Genomic DNA, 23,837 nt, shown 5'->3' with positions numbered 1-23,837 from the left:
CATGTTCTTTAAGAATGGTATTCACTTAGCATTCATTTTGAAAAAAAGTTGTCATATTGCGACTTTTGATGCCAAAAGTAACAGCTAAATAATGTATTAAATGTGTGTCAATTTCAGATGTGAATTTCAGGTTGATGGTGTTATTTATGTATGTAATGAATTTCATAAATTGGTCAGTAGTGCCTGACCACATCAATAATAGATTGTTTATATATATCCTATAAGTTAATGTGCTCTCTTTTGAATATTTAAATGTCCATACAGTATATAAATAATAGCTCCCACCAACCTAAAAACAAGTTGGAATAATATAGGGCAAATTAAGCTGTGAACAGGAATACAGGAATTTTTTTGTACAACATTAAGGGGGTGATTTATCAAGGTCGAATTATAAGTTTTACCATGATTTGACATTTTTTTTTGTATTTTCAAAACCTCGAATGTTTGGTATTTTGTAAGGACAAAAAACAGCAAAACTTCAAATGTAAAAATTCAGCATCTAAAAGCTCATGTTCATGTAGAAGTCAATGGGCATTGTCCTAGGAAAATGTAATCCACTTTTTTTTTTAACAGTGTTTATTTTCCATTTTCAACTTAGGGGGTACAGAAAGAAAAAGGGGGGGAGGTTATCAGGTACATTTTAATCATCAGCAGTTGATACAGTAAACAATATTAGCTTGCATTCAAGTTCCAACTCACTTAGGCACATTAAGGGACAGATTCACTAAGCTCGAGTGAAGGATTCGAATGAAAAATACTTCGAATTTCGAAGTATTTTTTGGGTACTTCGACCATCGAATTGGTTAAATTCGTTCGAATTCGAACGAAATCGAACGAATCGAACGAAAAATCGTTCGACTATTCGACCATTCGATAGTCGAAGTACTTGCCCTTTAAAAAAAACTTCGACCCCCTACTTCGGCAGGTAAAACCTACCAAAGTCAATGTTAGCCTATGGGGAAGGTCCCCATAGGCTTGCTAACCTTTTTTTGATCGAAGGATTAGCGCTAAATCCTTCGACTTCGATATTCGAAGTCGAAGGATTTCAACTCGAGGGTCGAATTTCGAAGTATTTTTTACTTCGAAATTCGACCCTTAGTGAATCTGCCCCTAAGAGTGGGGTTGGGTTTATCTAGTGTTACCCTGGTGGGCCTACAGCACTCATCAGGACTTGGCGTCCGTCCACTCGTCCCAGATTTTCCCATATTTATTCGAGCACCCTCTAGCTAAATATGTCAGTTGTATGAGTGGAAGATTTTTGTTAAAATGGTCCATCCAGAACTGTAGGGAAGGTGGTTTTGGGTTCATCCATTTCATAAGGAGTGCTTTTCTTGCATAGAACAGTAAGGATCTCTTTGCATTCAGTGGGACAATCTGGTCTATACATACATGTGGAGACATTATTTTGGGGAAGGTGGTTTTAGCCTGGATATGGGACATTACTCTATCCCAATATTTATTGATCTTCGGGCATTTCCACATCATATGAATGTACAGTGCACTTTGTTTACATCGACCATTTGACAAAGTCGTAATGGTGTAATGTGAAGTCGGTGTATCACCTTAAACTGGATTAGCCTGTCTCTAGTAGCAATGAGATATTCGTATGCTTTTCCTTTGCTCGCCTCCCATTCTTCGGCTGTTAAAGTGGGGATGTCTATGTGCCAAGTCTCATACACTTTGGCAAATGGTAAATGGGTAGTGGAGAGCAAGTTTCCATAGTTTGGTAACCATTTTTTTGGGTGTCGGCGATTTAATGGTCTCTTGGAAGGGGGGTGAAACCAGTTCCACTCTGGTTGATGCAAATTGTGTTATGAAGGCATGCCTGAATTGCAGGTATGCTAGTTGGTTGATTTGGACCCCGGGATTCGACTGTAGCATTTGTTCTCTAGTAAGCATCTGTCACTCTGGTGCTGCATTCCCCAATGTTCTGATCCCGGGCCTCGGCCACCTCATATATGTTAGGAGTTGTTGGAAATGAGGTAGGTGTGAGTTGCCTCATATAGGCAGGTGAGCTGTGGGCAGCAGATTTTTAAGCCGGCTGGCCCGCAACACCGCCATTCAGGCTTTAAGTGGGGTGGTAAGAATTGGGTGTCTCACTTGCAGATTTGCTATTTTCCTATATGGTATGTGTTTCAGAGTTTCTGCTGAGCCTGCCAAAGTAGCCTGCAGTTGAAAATTGGGGTTGTTGGGGTCTGGTGTTAACCACCAGCATACAGTTGAAAGGCTGGAAAGCCCAATCCACCTTCATTAATTGGGGCCTTCAATTTAGATTTGGCGAATCTCGGGGATTTCTTACTCCATATGAACAAGGATTGGGCCTGTTCAATATATTTGAAGACTGATTTTGGTATATATATATATATATATATGAGACTTACGTAGGATATACAAGAATTTGGGCAGATAGATCATTTTTATCAAAATGATTCTACCCCATATTGTTAGGGGAAGATTTTCCCACAGCTTGAGCTTGATTATCATGTTTTCTGTAATTGGGGTGAGATTTAGCTCTGCACATCTGGTGCTGTCCCTTGTGATCGTTATACCCTGGTATTTGAAGGAGTCTACCCATCTCGGGGGGGGGTAATTGTTAGGGTCTATACCTTTGTCCACTGGGAAGATGCTGGATTTCTCCCAGTATATTTATATTCCAAACTCATTTGTAATTGCTAGCATTGCCTGTAGCGAGGGTCCAGGGTCGTTCAACATACATCGTCTGCAAATAAGGAAATACATTCTTCTACTCTTCCCGGGTGCCCCTGCTTAGCAAAAATGTGTTTGACAGTATGTTGTTGACACTTATTCGAGCTTTGGGGCTTTGGTATAGAAGTCCCACCCATTTGATGAAATGGCAGCCCAGTCCAAACCTTCACATGACCTCCCACAGATATGCCCATTCGACCGAGTCGAAGGCCTTGGCTGCATCCAAAGTTACCACTACTCTAGTACTTACCTCTCTATGTATTGCTAGGATATTGGTATATAACCTCCTTATATTTATGTCTGTTATGACTTGCTTGAGTCTGTTTGCCATGATTTTGGTGTCCAAGTTTAGTAGGGATATTGGCCTATATGACCCGGGTGAGAGTGGGTCCTTCCCTTCTTTGGGTATGACTACTATTGTGGCTTCTTGGTAGGAGTGTGGGAGGGATCCCTGTTCTATCGCGTTTGTGATAGTTCTGTGCATGTGTGGTATTAATTCATCTGCATTGTGTTCGTACCACTCTGCCGCGTAGCCATCTGGACCTGGGGCCTTGTTTGCTGGCATAGAGTTGATGGCTAGTGAGACTTCGTTCTTCGTTATTGGAGCGTTTTGTACCTATCTCAATTCATTAGGGAGTCTGGTGATGGGTATGATGTCTAGGTACCTACTCAGTTGGGAGTGGTCATAGTTGGCACGTGTGGTATATATACTCTGGTAGAATTCTGAGAACACTTCCGCAAAATTGTTGAGATCTGTGACTATGTTTCCTGCCCCTGTGAAGATTCTGAGTATTGCATTGGATGCGGTTTGCGTGCGGGCTAGATAGACCAATAATTTCACATTTTTTGCCCCCTTATCAAAGGTTCGCTGTATGACGTATAGTTTCTTCCTGGTTGCTTTGATTCTGGCCCTTTCTAATTCGGCCTGCACCGTTTTATATGAATGTAGATTGGGTGCTGAGGGATCAGCAATGTATTGCATCTCTGCCTGACAAAGCGCATTCCGTGTTCGTTGTATTTCTTCATCTTCTATCCGGGTCATTGTGTTATGTGTGGAGGAATAACATGAGAACACCCTGCACCATATGTCTGTTAGTTGCATGGTGTCTGTCCACTGTGCCAGTTTAAAGGAAACTATACCCCCCAAACAATGTAGGTCTCTATTAAAAGATACTGAGTAAAACAGCTCATGTGTAAAACCCTGCTTCATGTAAATGAACCATTATCATAATAATATACTTTTTAGTAGTATGTGCCATTGGGTAATCATAAATAGAAAATTGCCATTTTAAAAATAAGGGCCGCCCCCTGAGATCGTAAGATTCACTGTGCACACATACAAACCACATGTAAGGTCACATGAGCCAATTAACAGACAGAGTTCTGCCTTTTGCTTCCTCACTTCTTCCTGTTACAGTTAGTCTTGTAGTATTTCTGGTCAGGTGATCTCTGAGGCAGCACAGATAGAGTCACGAAATGGTGGTTCAAGGCAAGAGATGTAAAAGGGCAATATTTATGTAAATATATATTCCAGTTTGGTAAGATTCTTTAATATGTCATTCAATTCATACATAAATTTATATGAAGTACCTGCTGGTATGCTGAAAAGCTAAACTTACATTTATATTTGGAACACTAAGGGGCAGATTCATTAAGGATCGAATTGAAAATTTGAATTTTCACATTTTTTTATGGTCAAAACTGTCAAATTCGACTAGAGAATTATCCAAACTAGATTCAAGTTTTTTAAAAAAATTTAATTCCAATTTAGAGATTTATCATATTGAGATTATTCCCTTTAAGAATTCGAATTTGACTATTCGCCACGTAAAACCTGATGAATAGCTGTATAAGTCAATGGAAGAGGTCCAGGGATCAATTTGGTGATGTTTATAGCCTTCCTGACATTCAAGCTTTTTTCGGAGTAAAAACTCAAATCAAGTTTGGTTGCATTTGATTCAAGTTTTTTGAGTCGGTAAAATTGTTGAGTTTTACATATTCGATTTTTTAATCAAATATTTGAATTTTGAATACAGTCAAATTAATGTTAGTTAAAAAAAAAAACTCATATGAATTCAAAATTTGACCCTTGATAAATGTGCCTCTAAGGGGCAGATTTATCAAAATGGGAGTTCAGATTTTAATAAACAAAAACTTCCATATTCTATTCATTCCTATGGGATTTTTACAAGCGTATTTATCAAATGGAGAGTTCTGATTGTCACCCATTGATAAATATCCTTCTGAAAAATCCCATAGGAATGAATAGTACATGGGTAAGTTTTTATTTATTAAAATCTGAACTCATTTTGACAACTATAAAATACACAGTTTTTATAGTAGGTCTGTGAAACATTGATTCTTGAGTTCTGTTACTAACTTCATCCAGCTCCAGTCAAATGGGAACTTAGCATGCATGGATTGAATCAGCATTGCAAATTTACTATTGCTTTGTAAAGGGGAACAAAGCAAAATTAAGGCTCGGGATACAAGTAGTTTGCATATTTGTAAATCTCAGGTGCATAACCTTAAATTTATCTACATTTAATCTCACCTGTTACTTAGCCACCAAGATTGCCAGCTTGTACAGATCCCTCTGCAAGTATGCCACATTTTAGATTAAATTAATTAGTGTGTGCAGTTTTGCTCCATTGGCAAACACTGATACATTACTTAAGCACCCCAAGTCATTAAAGGAACAGTAACATCAAAAAATGAAAGTTTAATAAAACAAATATAATGCAGTGTTGCCCTGCTCTAGTAAAACTCTAGTAAAAACTGCTGTGTTTGCTGAAGAAAGACTACTATAGTTTATATAAATGAGCTGCTGTGTAGCCATGAGAGCAGCCATTCAAAGGAGAAAAGGTGCAGGTTACATAGCAGACAGCAGATAAACTCTGTAGAACATAATGGTGTTATATGTTATCCACTGTTTAACCTGTGCCATTTAGCCCATTGCTACACAGCAGCTTGTTTATATGAACTATATTAGTGTTTCTGAAGCAAACAGATCAGATTTACCAGTGCAGGACAACAGTACATGATATTTTCATTAATTAAAAACACTTTCATTTTTTGTTACTGTTTCTTTAAGAAATTATTTATATAAAATGTACCCCAATACAAAACTCTGCTGCATCCCCAGTGGCGTAACTACAGTTTTTGGGACCCCCCTGCAGAGAAACATTCAGGAACATTACTCAATGGCAAGAATGCTATTAAATATTGAAAACTATTTAAATGTATTAAATATTTAAAAACTATTTAGACTGACCGAATTTCAGTTATAACAAGAGACTTTCCTAGGTGCTGAATAAAAAGGGATGCTCCCAAGTGCTCTTACTAATGTTCTGGTAGAACAAGTAATGGTCCTAAAAATCTTTGTAGGAAAAGGACAAGTTAACAAGAAAGGCACAGTGGTCATCCACAACAGGGTCGGACTGGGCAGGCGGCACTCCGGGAAAAAACCCGGTGGGCCCCGCCAGCCCAGATCCGCAACCTGGATTTCTTCTCTCTCAGGGTCCCACCTCCAAACACTGAGGGCTTCTGCCTCAGGGCCTCCCTTCAGACAACCTCGCCGAAGCTTGTGTGCGCAAGTGCGCAAGTGCGCATCGGCACGCACATGTGCAATAGTGCGCATAGTTTTTTGCCGCATTCAAACTGTGCGTATACTGACACGCATGCACAAGTGCGCACATGGAGAGGAGGGGGAGAGAGGAGGGTTACTGGACAGGAGGCCCTGAGGCAGCACCCCTCACGGTCTGCAGGGGGGGCCAGAGAAAAAAGCCCCGGTGGGCCCTGTGCCCCCCAGTCCGACACTGCTCCACAATATAGAATTAGTCCTAGCCAGACAAATTATTGGGTATGTCTTAGTACAGTACATATTGATACTAAAGACAAAATTAATGGTAGATAGAAGACCTTAAAGAAAAAGTTCAGTGTAAAAATAAAAACTGGGTAAATGGGCTGTGCAAAATAAAAAATGTTTCTAATATAGTTAGTTAGCCAACAATGTAATCTATAAAGGCTGGGGTTATTGGATGTCTAACAGAACAGAACACTACTTCCTGCTATTTAGCTCTGTAACTCTGAGTTAGTCAGCTACTTTAAGGGGGGCACATGGGACATAACTGTTCAGTGAGGTTGAAATTGATCCTTAGCATGCAGGTCAGATTCAAAAGCAAACAGGTATGACCCATATGGCTCCCCCTCAAGTCTGTTATTGGTTACTGCCTAGTAACCAACAGTGGAAACCAAGAGAGCTGCAAAGCAGGAAGTAGTGTACTGGCTTTTATGTTATACTGTATATCCAGTCACTCCAGCCTTTATAGCTTACATTTTTGGCTTACTTACTGTATTAGAAACATTTTTTTATTAATTATTTTAATTTATTTTATTTTATTTAACTCGTTTTTATTTTACACTGAATAATTCCTTTAAAGATTGAGTTCAGGGATCTAGGATCTAAGATTAAAGCTGCCCAAAGATTTTTAAAAGATCTTTTCGTTATCGCGAGACCACGATTATCTCGAAACGATTGTTTAAATGTACGATTTGTTCATCAACTAAAAAGACCATTTCAAGCGATATTGCCAGGAAAACTGAGGGTAGCTGCCTGCTTGGCCCTGCAAACATAGATTGCACTGGGACTGATACATTTTTTTTAACCTGCCCGATCAATTTTCTGACAGATGTTGGACGAAAAATCGTACGATGCACGGTCATTCGATTCCCATTAACCTCGCGATAATTTGACTGATTGGTCGGATTGCACTGAAACCGATCGTTCACCAACGTCTATGGGGACCTTATGGGAAGGTTCCAATGTATTTTTTTCTGAAATTGCAAGTGGAGCTAAATAAATGCTTAGGGAGCTACAAGCATGGCTCAAGTCTTGGTGTAGGAAGAAAAAGTTTGGGTTCCTAGAGCACTGGGCTGATTTTTCCTTGGGGTACAAACTATTTAGTCGTGGCAGCTTGCACCTCAATGGAAGGGGGTCCACTGTGCTAGGAGAAATAATGGCTAAATGGTTGGAGGAGTATTTAAACTAGGCAAGGGGGGTGGGTGAGCTAAAGAATTATGGGGAAGCTAAGGTAGAGTAGGCAGTGGGATTAGTAAGTAGTTATGGGGAAGAAGTGATGGGGGCATACAGTTTACAGCTAAGGAGGTCCCTCTGTTACAAGGAAAATAGGCTAATACCAACTTAATATATCATTTTCCATTAAGTAATGTAAATTACAAAAGGAAAAAATAGTAACCTTCGCTGTATGCTGGCAAATGCATGGAGGGCGTGTGGTGAGGTGTAAAGAGGCGTCTGGCGTGGAGCAAAGATATGAGTGAGGCTGCTAATGGAAACATCATAACGAGTAACAGTACAAGAGGACTGAAAGATGCACCTCGGGAGCTTGAAGGAGCGAAAGAATGTAAGGCACGCAAGTTGGGTGCAGGAGAAGCCGTGTGGACAATTCCGAAGTGGTACCGTATGTAGGGATACCGCTACTAATTCTGCATAAGTTAAGTCCCTATACACGAAGTAGCTGCATTATAATTCAGTCAATTATAAACTATACAAAAAGCTGCTGCCTTCAGTCCAAGTGTAATCTAGCACAGGATGGCTCATAATGCTGACAAAGTGTCCTATGTTTTTAACAGTTAATTTAAAAGAATTAATTTTAGTCAATGAACTGATTGGAAACTAATTGATTTATTTATACATCCATGGCCTGCTATATAATGAATTGATTTGAATGCACTGATTGAATCATGCCTCTATAGACTGTATTATAATGGATTAAATTTAATGAATTTATTGAAAATGGGTAACTAGCAATTCTATTTTGTGAATTTCATGATGTACTCTAGATACACACAATATGAGCAACAACTGTCAGGGAACACTTCCTACAGTTAAACCAGCCATACGTGACTTGAAAGGATAAGTAAAGCTTTAAAATAAGTGAATGTTAAATTGATAGAGAAATTTTGCAATGTACATTCATTATTTATTTTGGTTTTATGCGGATATATTAAGGGATACATGTACTGTTATATGAATGAATTTTGTTACAACAGTGCCACCTGCTGGTCAGTTTCTGACCAGTCCGACCACCAAGTAGTGAGGGATGTTGTCAGGAGAAAGAAAGAGGCTTCTCTGGTGTTCTTCTGCTTAGGAAAGATGTGAGAAAGATTTCTAATTTTTTTTCCTAAGCAGAAGAACATAAGAGCAGCCTCTTTCTTTCTTCTGACAACTTTGTTGACTACTTGGTGGTCAGACTGGTCAAAAACTGACCAGCAGGTGGCGCTTTTGTAACAAAACATTCATATTAACAGTACATGTATCCCTTAATATCATGGGATAAAAACAAAATAAATAATAAATGTAAATGGCAAAAGTGCTCAGAATATCACCCTCATTCATTTTAAATTCACTTATTTTTAAGGTTTACTTATCCTTGAAGTTACTGAAGACAATCAGAAATAAAAGGACTGCTTTTTTTACTACAAGGAAGTGATGTACAGTAAGATGTTCAAACATTGGTTGTGAAAATAAGCACTAATCCCACGCTCTGCTTAATACCTGCACATTGCTGCTTCCTTCTCCACCCCTTTATTACAGTGTGACGACCAGAGAGAGCCTTTCCTCTGCTATTGTAACTCGCGTTTAACCGGGGGGCCAAGCGAAGCGCTGATGTCTGTGGAGGTCCGTGGAAAACCGCATAGTTCAACAGCGCTACTCAAGTGGCTTTCCGAATCCGCCAGCAACGAGCCTCTATTTGTTCTGTGAAGTGATCGTAAGTTTTAGTGCGCGCTTGGCTCCCCAACTAGAAAAGCAACACTCATTACCTATATCGGAATTAATAAGGAAGTCAGCGCATTTATTCGCTACTTTACCTGCCATTACTTTTGTTGCAATCTTAAATTTAAACTTTTTTTGGCAAACAGTTTATGCGTCAAGTGTGTCATACAAAAGAACGATTTTTAATTGATCATTTTTAGGTTGGTAACACTGAAGTGCCATCTCTCCCGGCCGGATTCACAAGCAGAATGAAAGAGTCGCTGATATCAGTATCTAAAGTGACAGTTGCCCTGCCCGGTGCGTCTCTACAGAGAGCCTGTAAATTCCTGGTGGTCTTCTGTGCCCTTCATCTCAGCGTTGTCCTTATCTACTACTTGTCTGGCGCCAATTTTGACATCCTTCAATACTTCAGGCGAAACCAGCAGTCCCAGCTAGGATATGCACAAAATTATACTATTAGCAACGGCAAATTAACTGCTGAGATCAGCACAATAGCGAAGGAAGAACTAAAGAACTGTCCCAAGACGTCTCCCTTACTACGTGAGTTACTAATTCCATTTTTTTTTAAAACTTAGACAACACAAAACTATGATTATTTCAGAAATTCCCAGATAACACTTTTAAGTCCTTCATTCATGTACAAATAGCTCAGCTCATAGTAAATATCTTTCTGCACATTCCACTGCTGTTCAATTGCTTCTAGAGACACTACAATGTGGTGGTGGGGCCAAAATTGAGAAATTTGACCTGGCTATTGCCCTAGGTATTTTTAACACTTTCTGTGATACTGTCTTAGTGATAAAAAAAATTGTTTTGCAAGCACCATTGTAATAACATCATGTAGAGCTGCACCTTCCTAATCAGGATGAGCAAGAATGAAGCTATTCCAGAAAGGTTTTACATGTCACTTCATGCTTACGGTCATTTAAAGCCTAGGGGCAAAGAGGTATATCATTTCCATTCGTTTTTGTTCCTTAAAAATATCCACCAAGCAGGGTTATTTTGCTCCAGTGCAAAAGTTTTAGCCTTTTGAGGGTATTAAACGGGTTGTTCACCTTTCAGTTAAGCTGGCCATTGACGTGCAGATTTACCTTCATATCGGACGAATGATTAGTCGGTGCCATCTCCCGACCTGCCACTTCTGTGCAGAGGACTTCACAGGCACCATCTTCTTCTCTTGGGTCTTCAGGTCTTCTGGCGCTTTGGCAATTTCCTTCACTTTCGGCGAATGCGCAGTTGTCGCAAACGGAAGATTGCTCCAGCTGCGCATGTGCCGATATGCCGTTCTCTTCCCGAAGATTACCAAAGAGAAAAAGATGGTGTCCGTGAACTCCGCTGCACAGAATCTGCACTGAGGGGTAATTAAAGAGGAAGGGGCATTTACCCCTTTGTAGGGTATGGGGTAGGTTTTTTTTTTATAATTAAGGGTTTGGTTCTCCTTTAAAATTGGGTCAGTTACTCCGATTTGAAAGCTGGAAAGAGTCAACAGATAAAGGCAAATAATTAAAAAAACTAAAACAAATACATAATGAAGACCAATGGAAAAGTTGTTTAGATTTGACTATTCTATAATAAAAGGTAACAATAATTACTAATAGCAATGCACTCTCGGCGCTTTGATTTCCGAAGTCGCCCGAAGTTGCCTCACGAGGAAACTTTGGGCGACTTCGGAAATCATAGCTCCGCGAGTGCATTGGTGCAGGCGTTTTTTCATTTTAGCAGGCGGCAGGCAGGGGGAAGGCAGTTCGTGGAGATTGTCGCCCCAAAGAACAGAGCGATCTCCCCAAATCTGCCCGTGTGCTTAAACCCTTTTTAAACATTAAATAAACCTAATAGGCTGTTCTTCCAATAAGGATTAAGTATATCTTAGTTTGGATCAAGTACAAGGTACTGTTTTATTATTACAGAGAAAAGGGAAATAATTTTAAAACATTTGGATTATTTGGATAAAATGGAGTCTATGGGAGACGCCTGTAATTCGGAGCATTCTGGATAACCGGTTTCCGGATAACGGAACCTGTACCTGTTTAAAAACAAACATCTTATTGGTTGCTATTGGTTACTGTTCCTGGGCAAGCTTAGTGCCTTTCAGTGGCCTATTTATAGTGGAAGCAGGGCCACCTCTATAGCCACACTACAAAAAATATCGCACCCACTGCAAACTGATGCACGTGCATCTGCACACATGCGAGCAGTAAAGGAGGGGCTTAGAGTGCAACAAAGATTTGCTGGGCCCCTCTGAACAATATTCTGCAGGGGGGCCCGGAGCTCAGTAATTATATTCCCCTTGCACTTTTATTAAACACGGGGGTTTGTATTTTGAGCAACAAAGGTGCAGCAGAGCACTGACTCAGAGCAAATTTCCTGCCTCAGGCGGCAGCAGCCCACGGATCGCCCCTGCACTGCTTGGAACTTGGGTTGATTACATCAGTAGGCATTACCAGTTTGGAGGAGGCTTTATTAATATTTATTATGTCTATGGTAAAGATTATTTGCTGCATTCATCAAAGATGATTTTCTGCATATAAGCAGAAAGTAGTTTAACTATTCAGAAATATGTGAAATTGTGAAAAAAATCTTGTTTTTTTTTTTTGCCAATTATACATTATACTTGCTTTCCACCAATGTAATGTAATTGGAAAAACCTCTTATAATGTCATTAAATTATGTGGCGACATGTTTTTCCTTGTTGTAGATCTCTTTTCATCTTTAATTCAGTGGGTTGAAAAAAAAGATTGCATAGAAATGTGAGGTACTAAAGCCTTTTTTAAAGCCTAACACAATCACTTAGGGGCAGATTTACAAAGCTCGAGTGAAGGATTCGAATTAAAAAAACTTCGAATTTCGAAGTGTTTTTTTGGCTACTTCGACCATCGAATGGGCTACTTCGACCTTCGACTACTACTTCGACTTCGAATCGAACGATTCGAACTAAAAATCGTTCGACTATTCGACCATTCGATAATCGAAGTACTGTCTCTTTAAGAAAAACTTCGACCCCCTACTTCGGCAGCTAAAAGCTACCGAAGTAGGGGGTCGAAGGATTATTCGTTCGATCGAACGATTAAATCCTTCGAATCGAACGATTCGAAGGATTTTAATACAACGATCGAAGGAATATCCTTCGATCAAAAAAATGCTGGCAAGCCTATGGGGACCTTCCCCATAGGCTTGCCAGCATTTTTTTGATCGAAGGATATTCCTTCGATCGTTGTATTAAAATCCTTCGAATCGTTCGATTCGAAGGATTTAATCGTTCGATCGAACGAATAATCCTTCGATCGTTTGATCGTAGGATTAGCGCTAAATCGTTCGACTTCGATATTCAAAGTCGAACGATTTTAGTTCCTAGTCGAATATCGAGGGTTAATTAACCTTCGATATTCGACCCTTAGTAAATCTGCCCCTTAATTTCAGGGGCTCAAAAGTAATTGACACACAAGTGACAATTGACTCAAAGGCTATTTCATGGGCAGGTGTGGACAATTCCTTTGTTATGTCATTATCAATGAAGCAGAAATTGCTACAATATTAGGAGTGGCAAAATATACAGATTGGTACATCCTGAGAAAGAAAGCACTGGTGAACTCTGCAACATAAAAAGACCTGGACTTCCACGAAAGACAATAGTGGTGGATGATCACAGAATCATTTCCATGGTGAAGAGAAACCCCTTCACAACAGCCAAACAAGTGAAAAAACTCTTCAGGAGGTAGGCATATCGATATCCAAGTCTACCATAAAGAGAAGACTGCATGAAAGTAAATACAGAGGGTGCACTTAAGAATAAAAAGGCTAGATTAGACTTTGCTAAAAAAAAAAAACATCTAAAAAGCCTAGCACAGTTCTGGAAAAACATTCTTTGGACAGATGAAACCAAGATCAACCTTTAGCAGAATGATGGCAAGAAAAAAGTATGGAGAAGGCGTGGAACAGATCATGATCCAAAGCATACCACATCATCTATAAAACATGACAGAGGCATTGTGATGGCTTGGGTGTGCATGGCTGCCAGTGGCACTGGGACACTAGTGTTTATCAATGATGTGACACAGGACAGAAGCAGCCAAATTAATTCTGAGGTATTCAGAGACATACTGTCTGCTCAAATTCAGCTAAATGCAGTCAAATTTATTGTGAGGCGTTTTATAATACAGATGGACCAAAACATACAGCCAAAGCAACCCAGGAGTTTATTAAAGCAAAGAAGTGGAATATTCTTGAATGGTCAAGTCAGTCACTTGATCTGAACCCAATTGAGCATGCATTTCACTTGTTGAAGACTAAAAAAGGAGGAAACCCAGAATCTGGTGATGTCCATGAATTCAAGAATTCAGGCTGTCATTGCCAGCAGAGGGTTTCAAATGAACATTTTATTTTCAGTTTTTTAATTTGTCCAATTACTTTTGAGCCCCTGAAATGAAGTGATTGTCTTAAAAAAGGCTTTAGTTCCTCACATGTTTATGCACTCTTTTGTTCAACCCACTGAATTAAAGCTGAAAGTCTGCAGTTCAACTGCATCTGAGTTGTTTCATTTCAAATTCATTGTGGTAATGTACAGAACCGAAATTAGAAAAACAGTTGTCTCTGATTAAATATTTATGGACCTAACTGTATATCCCGTATTATTAGCAGACCTCACTCTTCCTCTGGGTCCACTCTTGTACTCCAATGAAGTGAAATACAAATCCAAAATAGTGTAACACCATTTATTAAGTTAAAAAATACTTTAAAACAAGTTTGCACTCACATTATATCAGCTGCAGGTTCTCTCTGCAGCTCTGATATAATGACAGGTCTAGGAGGTAAAATGCTTTCAAATGGTTTTTCTTTCTGCATCATTACATGTTTTGAGTAAGGATGTGTAATATATCTGAATATGAAGGTTATATGAAATGTCCCCTTTAAAACAAGTTTGCAGTCACATTTAGTTGGTTAAACACACACACACTATATATACATATATGGAATAGTGTATGTCCAACACAATAAGAATTTTACATGCAAATATAGCTGCAGACTGTAGAATACATATTATGTAAAAAAAGAAGGTAAAAATATTATTGAATTAACGAAACCAGTAAATTCAGTATTACTCTCTTTTCTTCACTTAATTTACCATCTAACCCACTCTACATTTCTTAAAGAGGTTGTTCACCTTTGAATTGACTTTTAGTATGACATAAATATTGATATTCAGAGATAATTTTCATTTTGTATTATTTGTGGTTTTTAAGTTATTTTGCTCTTTGTTCAGCAGTGCTCTAGATTGGAATTTTAGCAGCTTTTATGTTGCTAGAGTCTTGTTTAGCTTAACAACCAGGCAGCGGCTTGAATGAGAGACAGGAAGATAATGAATACAAAGTAACAATAGCAGATTCTACACTGTTACAATTTGCTGCATTACTTGGTACATTTCATAGCACCATCCGTGATGTATTAGCAACTATTGTATCAATTATATCAGCTGCCTTTAATGAAACGTAGGGATTCTTCTCAGTAGGGCCAGTTTTGCCCGGTTGAGAAATAGAACACTTTCTAATTGAATGAATGTTGTTAATGGAGATCCACAGGGCCTGTATTTGGTCCTTTACTTTTTAATTTGTTCAAGGTGTGCATTGTAAGTACTATAGCTAAATTTGCTGGTGATACTAAATTGTGTAAAACTATATGTTTCTTTCAGGATGTTGGCAGAGACTAAATTAGAGTAAACTGGAAAAATGAGGCAAATAGTCCTTTGCAATAATAAAGGACATTAGGCAGCAACGCTAGCGCGGAGAGCGCAATTGTGCTCTCTCGCACCAGTAAAGCTGAATCTCCAGTTTAAAAAACTGAAATTTGACTCTTAAAGGCACCAGAAGTGGCTTTTTGCCACCCCTGGAAACCTATCTGGCGCTGTCGTCTGAGGGGAGTTGCTCAACTTGCTTCATTGGAGGAGCGCCCCTTTGTTCATAATTTTAGTTTACATTTTATGCAAGTGACGGATGACCTATTACACAAAATAACAAATAACATTTTGGAACTTGGATAGTTGTTACTTACTATGAACTCTCTTCAGTAATTACAAAACACTTCAACTTCTTTTGTGCTAGCTATGACAACATCACATATGACTTGGAAATATGTTTATTGTTTAACTTAGATTTGAATTTATACAAGATACTTTGAAGGTGCCAAATTTTTTTTATTTTGACAAAAAGTAAAAAAAAAAACAAAGCAGATGGCTGTTCGTTGCATAAGTACAGTATTCACATACTTGACTTAATACTTGGTTGAACCACTTTTGGCTGCAGTTTCAATTGCGGACCTTTTGGGATAAGTACATACCAGCTTTGTACACTGTTCTGGAATGATTTTGGCCTATTCTTTCAGGTAGCTTTCCTCCATGTTCAGTTTAGTTATTGAGTGTAATATCACTATAGTGTACTGTATCTCAATTTTTAAATAGTGTGGTAGATTTTCAGCTGGTTTGAGATGTTTTGATGTTTTTGCAGAGCATTCACCTTCTTGTTCATGTGCTAATAATTGTCCTGCTGAAAGATGAACTAAAAACAATTTGATTTTAACAAAATGAAGCAATTTCTTTGCAGCATCTTTATTCACTCTGTTTTAATAAGATGCCTAACCCCTGTTCATGAAAAGCAGCCCCACAGCATGAAGCTCCACCACCATATCATCTGTATCTGTGAGTCAACCATATTTAGAACTCTAGATAACCGAAGCCTGTAGGATGGAAAGAAAAAGGCAATAACTATGAAAAAACACATGGTGTTTTTCAGAAAGCAAGTACCCCAGTTGCAGTATGGAAACTATTTAGTGGTAAAATAAGACCAATATAGTGCTTATCTAAAGTTCATAGTTATATATGTGGTTTAAATCTACTGCTGTTTACACCTCAGTAAACACATTACCTACTATAAAGTATAGTAGTGGTTGCATCATACTATGGTGCTGCCATTTAAAACCTCTCTCTAGATTATAGTGGGAGAAGGACAGAATCACTGTGACAGACAGCCAGGATTAGTATCATTAAGACAGCCAGGATTGTTGGGCCTATTTCATTTTATTTATTTTTAATATACATGTAGGGAATTAGTCCAAAACCATTGCACTTATCCTTGTAAGAAATCAAGCACAGAGCCTGTGTCTGTGTGCTGTAAGCTGTTACCCAGCAACCAGCTGTTCAGTGATCTCTATGCAGCCCAAAGAGCTGAGAGACTTCACCAATAGCAGTCATTTGGATCAGGCTGGCACAGAGAAGCCAGATAATGTGCCAGGGGCTTTTCTGCCATGAGGCAAGATGAGCACCTTGCCTCAGGCGGCAGCTCCCCAGAAGTTACCAGGGGCGACAAAAAAATGCTCCTGGTAACTTTAAGAGCCGAATTTCCGGTTATTAAACCGTAAATTAGTATTTTATAGCGCAGAGAGCTCAGTTTTGCTCTCTGTGCTGTACTGGAATCTGTGCATGTGAAAGGAAGCATACAGGAGAAGACAGTAACCTCGGGGATACACGTTTTTACATTTTTATTAAATAAAACTTTTTCCTGCTTAACAAAGTTATTTACTAAAATACTGTAAAAAGTCAGCTATTTTGTTCAATTGTGCATGTGTTTGCCCAGAGAAATTTGAAGAAAGAAGAAGACGGAAGTGAATTACTCCGTGGTGTTCACTGGTATAACCCCGGGCCGGTGCAGTTTTTTGCTGATAGGAGCACCGGTCCAGAATTTCAGGTAAGTCAATACAATTACTTGTGCACCAAGCCTGTCCTTCACATTTAAGTGTATAGAAATAAATGGGATTATAAAATGACTATTTTAGCCATGTCATTATTCATTGAAACAAAGTAAATAACTTTGTTAAACAGGAAAAAGTTTTATTAAATAAAAATTTGAGAAGGCGTATCCCTGAGGTTAGTGTCTTCTCCTGTCTAGTCTATAACAGTTTATCAAGCAGAAGTCTTTAAAATACCACTGCCTTCATGACAGGTACCGACGGAATAAGAAAAATTAGTAAATAAAAGATTTCCTGACATGGATGCTTCCTTTCACATGCACAGATTCCACAAATGAAACAGATTATGCAGTTATAGTTACATAGTTAATAATATACTTATACATACCTAGCTAAACAATACACAAGTCACTATTAGACACGTTAATAGAATCTGCCATAACAACATCACCCAGCAAGGCATTCCACAATCTCACTTCCTTTGACGTTAAAAACCACATATACCTGTTCCTCTTGTCTGGTGGCCTCTTGTGCTTTAATCGTTTATATGGGAAAAAAGATCCCCTGCTATCTGTCTATAATGCCCTCTAACTCTAATGAACTTGTGATTCTGGCCCATGTGGTGGAGGGCCGATAATGGAAGCCAGTGTTGACCACTCCCCCTTTTAAACTACACCCATTAAAACCATACCCATGTTATCACAAACATTTTTTAGACCATGTCCGCATTAATGCTGGTAAAAAAATCAAATGCTAGTTGCTTACTTCAGGGATATTACTCATCATTCATATGTGAAAATTTTAATCATACCCTTAAATACTGTATAAATAAACATACCTTTAAATTCATATGCCTCCTCCCCTGTGGATAACACAGCACCTCCCAGCACATAATTAAACACCTAAGGGGGCCCCTAACAACAATTTCCAAATGCTAAAAAGCCCCCATAACAAACCCTACCAGGCTCATGTCCCACAGGGTACAGATTAGGGCAGGCAGAGTATGGCACAATCAGGAAGCATCAGGCAAGCAGAGTATCGAACACACAGGGAGCATTGTGCAGGCAGAGTAGGGCACACATAGGGAGCATTGGGCAGGCAGAGTATGGCACACACAGGGAGCATAGGAAAGGCAGAATAAAGCAGGAGACAGGGAAACCAATCAGGACTCTACTACAGGACTGTGCTACATACAGTGACACAATACTGGTGCCCCTTCAACAGTTTATCTCAGGTGTGAACAGGTGAACAGTAGTGATGGGCGAATTTGCGCCGTTTCGCTTCGCGGAAAAATTCGCGAATTTCGCGAAACGGCGAAAAATTCGCGAAATCCGTTTTTGACACCGGCGCCCATTTTTTAGACGCCGGCGCCCGTTTTTGACGCCGGCGCCTGTTTTTTGCGCCGGCGCCCGTTTTTTCTAAAAAAAATCTTTGACGCCGGCGATTTTTTGCGGGCGTTTTGTGAATTTATTCGCTGGCGGCGAATCGCGCAAATTCGCCACGAATTCGCGCCTGGCGAATAAATTCGCCCATCACTAGTGAACAGTGTGGGCACTTTCATGCTGGATATGAGGTGTGAACAGTACAGGATTTTACAGGTGTTAAAAATGCAGCGAGGATTACAGGTGTGAACAATGCTGGAGTTTACAGTTTGAATTTGAGGTGTAACCAATGCAGGGGCCAGTTAATCCCAGTACTGATACCTTTTAAGCCTTACACAATGTAAGGAATCACAGCAGTCAGTCTTTCAAGCAGGGGCCACACAAGGGGGGAGTCGCGGGCTGGATGCGGACCTCCAATTGGACAGCCCTGCCTTATATGACTTCACCTTTGTTAAACACATAGATATATAAATTATCTATCCTTATAGTGTATATTAACACTGGAATCTTCTGTCATTCTCTTCCGGTCTCAAAGATGACACACTAAGCATGCGGGAGCATGAGTAGTTGATTGTTTTGCCCCCAATATGGATTTATGCAATGTACCATTTCATTTCATTTTTACAAATTAGAAATATGTGTTTAAAATGAGCTCTATGGTAGATGGCCATCCTGTAATTCTGAGCTTTCTGAATAATGGTTCCCTGTATAATTTTCTGGACTGATAGCGTTTCTAGGCTTTTTAAATGTTACCTTATTTAATTATTAATGACATTGGCATCAAGTATCGTACTAACTGGCCAAGTAAAGCAATCCTAAAGCTATTGGCACACTTGCATTTTCTCCATCTCTGCAGAAATCAGGTGGAGAAAAGGCAGATCAGATCTGCTGTATTCCACTGTGTTATGTTTTCACTGACAGGTACTTCACCCACCTGTCAGGGAACACACAGAAAAAATTTCAATGCCAAAATGCATATTTTAGTATTTCCACAATGAAATATGCTATATATACACTGTATCCCCCAACAAACCAATACCGTGTCTGTCAGTTCACACAGAACATGAAGCACAAGATCGTGGATTGGCCAAGTAGGCCATTAGCATAACTAACCATGCCCTAATACTGCCAGAGTTTGTCAGTATTTTGGTGTCTTTTGGTTATTGATAAGCTGATGAATAAGGGTATTCTGACTTCGGGAGACTAAAAGGGGCATCTATGGAATTTATAATCTTAGTCTATTGTTGAGGAATGATAAAGGCATTAATATTCTCAAAACTCACAGAAGGTAGTAGAAAATGTTTGACAACTATAACAGTGGTCGCAAAGAAAACAATACTACAATGGTGGATAAATAACAGCCCACCTTCACCCATATTTAAAAATTTAGATTTTTACAACTTTTATATAACAATGTAAAGGTACATTTACATAAAATTGTTTCATGCATTACGAGTAGAATGGCTAGAGGCATTTTTACAAAAAGATATATACAATTTTTTTCTCATGGCCACATGGTTGGGAGCACCCTTCTGGTGCAGGCAGCCTAGTGCTGACATGGCCAATTTTTTTGAAAAAGAACGTTTTCCACAAAACCTCTGGTGGGGTAAAACAATTCAGTGTGACTGGTGCCCTTTAATTACAATGTTTTGGCTCTTTTGTTTTTGGGCTTTGTCAATATGGGTTTCTTGGCAATAGATCCTATACCTAATTATAAATTAATACTAATTACGCAAATGCAATATTTGCACTAAGTGAATAGGGGACTTTGTAAGAATTGTATGGTACTTCCTTCAGAACACCTCCACCTGCATTTATATATTCTTCCCAGTGTCATAAATTCAGTCACTGACTGAAGTTTATGACTGAAGTTTATGAAAAATGCCTTATTGCCAAAATATATAGGAACCTTAAAAATTATTTTACTATGTGGACTATTAACTTCCAAGAAAAAAACCCCAACTGAATCTTCCCATATATCTATGAAAATATGAAGTATGCTTTCTCTTATATCTTTGTCATTTGCAGGCCTTGATTTGTGGAAAGGCCATCAAAGCCTGGGCCTAGGGCAGCAGGATTTTAGGGGGCAGCATGAAGCCAAACCACACCCACTTTGGTTCGAAAGCTCTGGAGCTGATCGTGAGATACAATAAATTTCCAATGCACCAATCCCCAGTGCTCCCAACCTGATGATTAAAATTTGTGTATGTGCACAAATAAAGGGGAGGGGACAGCAGTGACGAACGGCAGTGGCCTAGGGGTGCCCGCTATGTAAATCCGGCCCTGGTCATTTGTGATAAATATTTTGGCTAATTGATTTATTTTGTCCATCTGTTATTTAAGTAATATTTTTTATTATCATTGTTTTTCAGTTGGTCCTCAAAATATTGTGTTTTCCATTCACGTGGATCTGGAAGATATAAGGAAAACTAACCCAGATGTAACAGAAGGAGGGTGCTACAGACCAAAAAACTGTAAGGCATTGCAGAAAGTGGCTATAATCATACCTTTTAGAAATCGTGATGATCACCTTAAATACTGGCTACATTATATGCATCCAATTCTACAGAGGCAGCAGCTTGATTATGGAGTATATGTTATCAATCAGGTAGTGTATTTTACTCATCTAAATAATAAAACTGTTTGCATTAATTTAACTCATAGATTCTTATTTTCCTCCCAGATAATTGCAGATATTTTTAAATTGAGATGGGGCAAACCTTATTCGTGGCCACTGAAATAATTTTTTTTGTTTAATGTATGTCTCTATTTGGTAGAGAAACACAGTGACAAGTACATAACCCACAACCATATACATATATTCAAAGGTGAGATCAATGGTATGCATTGTTACAATAGTAATGTATTGAACAGCGTCAGAGGCGGGACAAGCGGGTCAGGTGCCCTAGGCAACACAGCTGGCCAGCTCTCTGCCCCTGCCTTGTGTGCCCATTCGCTGCCGACCTGCCCGCCGTGCATGTGCACATGACTAAGCACCCACACTCAACGGCAAGTGGTGAGGGGACAAAGGTAGGCGGCAGAAGAGGTACATGCTTGGCACCCCCCACTGCTGAGCCCTAGGCATGTGCCTATTTACACTTTAGGCTAGAAGAAATGCTGTATACTTTGTGTGGTGCATATAAGCTACCCTGGGGGGAGGAAGGTGGAGTAGGAAAGATGTTGGCCCAGTGGCACCAGAACTTGAGCACTTCACCTTTTTTTCCCATAGTTCTTTCTAGTGTCATCAGATCATTCATTGCACTACACCACTCAGATTTTGTTGGGCGATTGGGGTCTTTCCATTGTGGAGTTAACGGTCTTCTCTCCTGCAACAAGGCTTTGGTAAGGAAGAGCCTCATGTGTCCAAAATCCAAAGTACTTTCCAGGTCTAGTGATAGGAGATAAGTTCTAGGGTTGCAAGTGCCCCACTCTGGAATGGCTTTGGACAGCCAGTTACAAATTCCTTTCTAGTATTATTGCAGGTGTGGGAGCACTGGAAGGGGTTTGGGCATGAAGAGAGGTCTTGGGTAAAAGCCTCTGATACCCATACTCCTCATTTGGTCAGAGCTTTTAACAGAAGGTTCCAGGGTTGCAGAGTGCTTTTTGTAGATCTCTATTGAGATTTTGTAGATCTATTTAGATTATGCCAGAGCCTTCAGCCTTACCCAATGGAGTGTTTGGAAAGCCAGTGGGGTGAGAAAAGTATTAATTTCACTCTCAACTTAGCTTATTAGTGTATAGGTCTGTATAGAATGTTACTAGTATGTCTCTGATTTATCTCGGCTAAGTATGAAGAATGCCCTGGGGATTTTTCAAAGCAGGAATAGGTGGAGGGGAAGTATGTGATTTCGTTAGATGGGCTAGTAGCTGCACTTTCTGTTTGAGGTTCTGGGAGTATATTTCCTGCATCCCCCTTTGTTTCAAATTCAGTGGGGTGGGGAGAATGCAGCTACTATGTCAAGTTGGGATATTTCAGTTGCAGCTGTTTTTTATATGCAGTGATTTCAGCCATGATAGGGTTCCTTAAAGGGGTGGCTCAACGTTAAGGTAACTTTTATTATGTTATAGGACGGCCAATTCTAAGCAACATTTTGGACCCTAGTTACTAGATTGGTTAAGATGCAAATTGAAGAGCTACTGAATAAAAAACTAAATAATTCAAAAACCTTCAATAATAAAAAATTAAAACAAATTGCAAATTATCTTAGAATACCACTCTATACATCATACTAAAAGTTATCTCAAAGAGAACCACTCCTTTAAGTATGATTTCAGGTCACCAGGGGGGGGGGGCGTTTTGTCAGTACTTTTGTTTAGAGTAAGTAGATCTTTAATAGAGTTCTCTGTTGTGTTGTGGTTATCTTAAATATTTAGTCAGACTAAGTGTATTCAGGGACTAGGGATTAGGGCATGGTCCGATATCCCACACGGGAGATACTTTGCTAACTTAGAACACAAAGGCTCTGTTTATAAATGCCATATCAAGCCTGATAGGGCTAAGTTGGAGGTGGTGTAGCAAGAGAACTGAATTTTATTATGGTCAGCAGTCCGCCAGGGGTCCACAAGGGCCAGAGTTCATCAGTCTAGTTAATTGTTGTGTGTGTGTGGGGGGGTATCTGGTGGGATGCTTCCACAGTTTATCAGTCGCCGGGGATAGTACCTAATTGAAGTTACCAGCGGCCACCACAAAGGTATGAGGATATTGAGCAACACAGGTCCGAAATCAGCCTACTAAATCTACAGGCTGATTTTAGCAGCTCAGTGTAAGTAGTATCCTCTCATTTTTTTGCGTCTGAAACCTTTTTTTCGCACTTGGTAGATTTCAACTGGAATTGCTGAGTAATCAATGAAGACGTTTCACTACTCATCCGAGCAGTTTCTTCAGTTCAACTGACTGGTGTGGGAAATTCTTGGCATATAAATTCTTCCACTAATCAAATCACAATGGCACATTGTAACTCTTCAAAGAGATGACATCTGAAGAAATTCACAGAGGTGTTGATTCTGTGTAGTTACTGTGATAGGATTATCCAATGTGTCATGCAACTCATAGAAAGAGGTGTTACTTGTGAGAATTGCATGAATGGATGTGTGAAGTCTTCTCAAACTGCTGGGGTACAGATGTTAGAACAGCATTGTATGTAGCAGACAGGTGGTGTCAAAGGCCCACGCCTCTGTTCAGGGATGGTTTCTCCACCTTGACATGAATCGCCTCTTTCACG

General features: G+C 39.5%; 1 protein-coding gene across 1 annotated transcript in view; it reads left to right on the top strand.

Moving 5' to 3' along the window:
• The first annotated feature begins 9,282 nt into the window (after nucleotides 1–9,282).
• The window catches only part of b4galt1.2.S (UDP-Gal:betaGlcNAc beta 1,4- galactosyltransferase, polypeptide 1, gene 2 S homeolog), a 52,157-nt gene continuing 37,602 nt past the window's right edge, over nucleotides 9,283–23,837 (top strand). Inside the window, exons 1-3 of the mRNA XM_018243541.2 lie at nucleotides 9,283–9,497; nucleotides 9,703–10,042; nucleotides 20,988–21,223. Coding sequence (XP_018099030.1) covers nucleotides 9,751–10,042; nucleotides 20,988–21,223 — 528 coding nt within the window. The 5' untranslated portion in view covers nucleotides 9,283–9,497; nucleotides 9,703–9,750. The remainder of the gene's footprint in view (nucleotides 9,498–9,702; nucleotides 10,043–20,987; nucleotides 21,224–23,837) is intronic.

Source organism: Xenopus laevis, chromosome 1S (assembly GCF_017654675.1).
Source record: "Xenopus laevis strain J_2021 chromosome 1S, Xenopus_laevis_v10.1, whole genome shotgun sequence".
NCBI classification, from domain to species: Eukaryota; Metazoa; Chordata; class Amphibia; order Anura; family Pipidae; genus Xenopus; species Xenopus laevis.
Note: the sequence above shows the minus strand (reverse complement) of the source record. Positions and strands in the feature narration are given on the sequence as shown.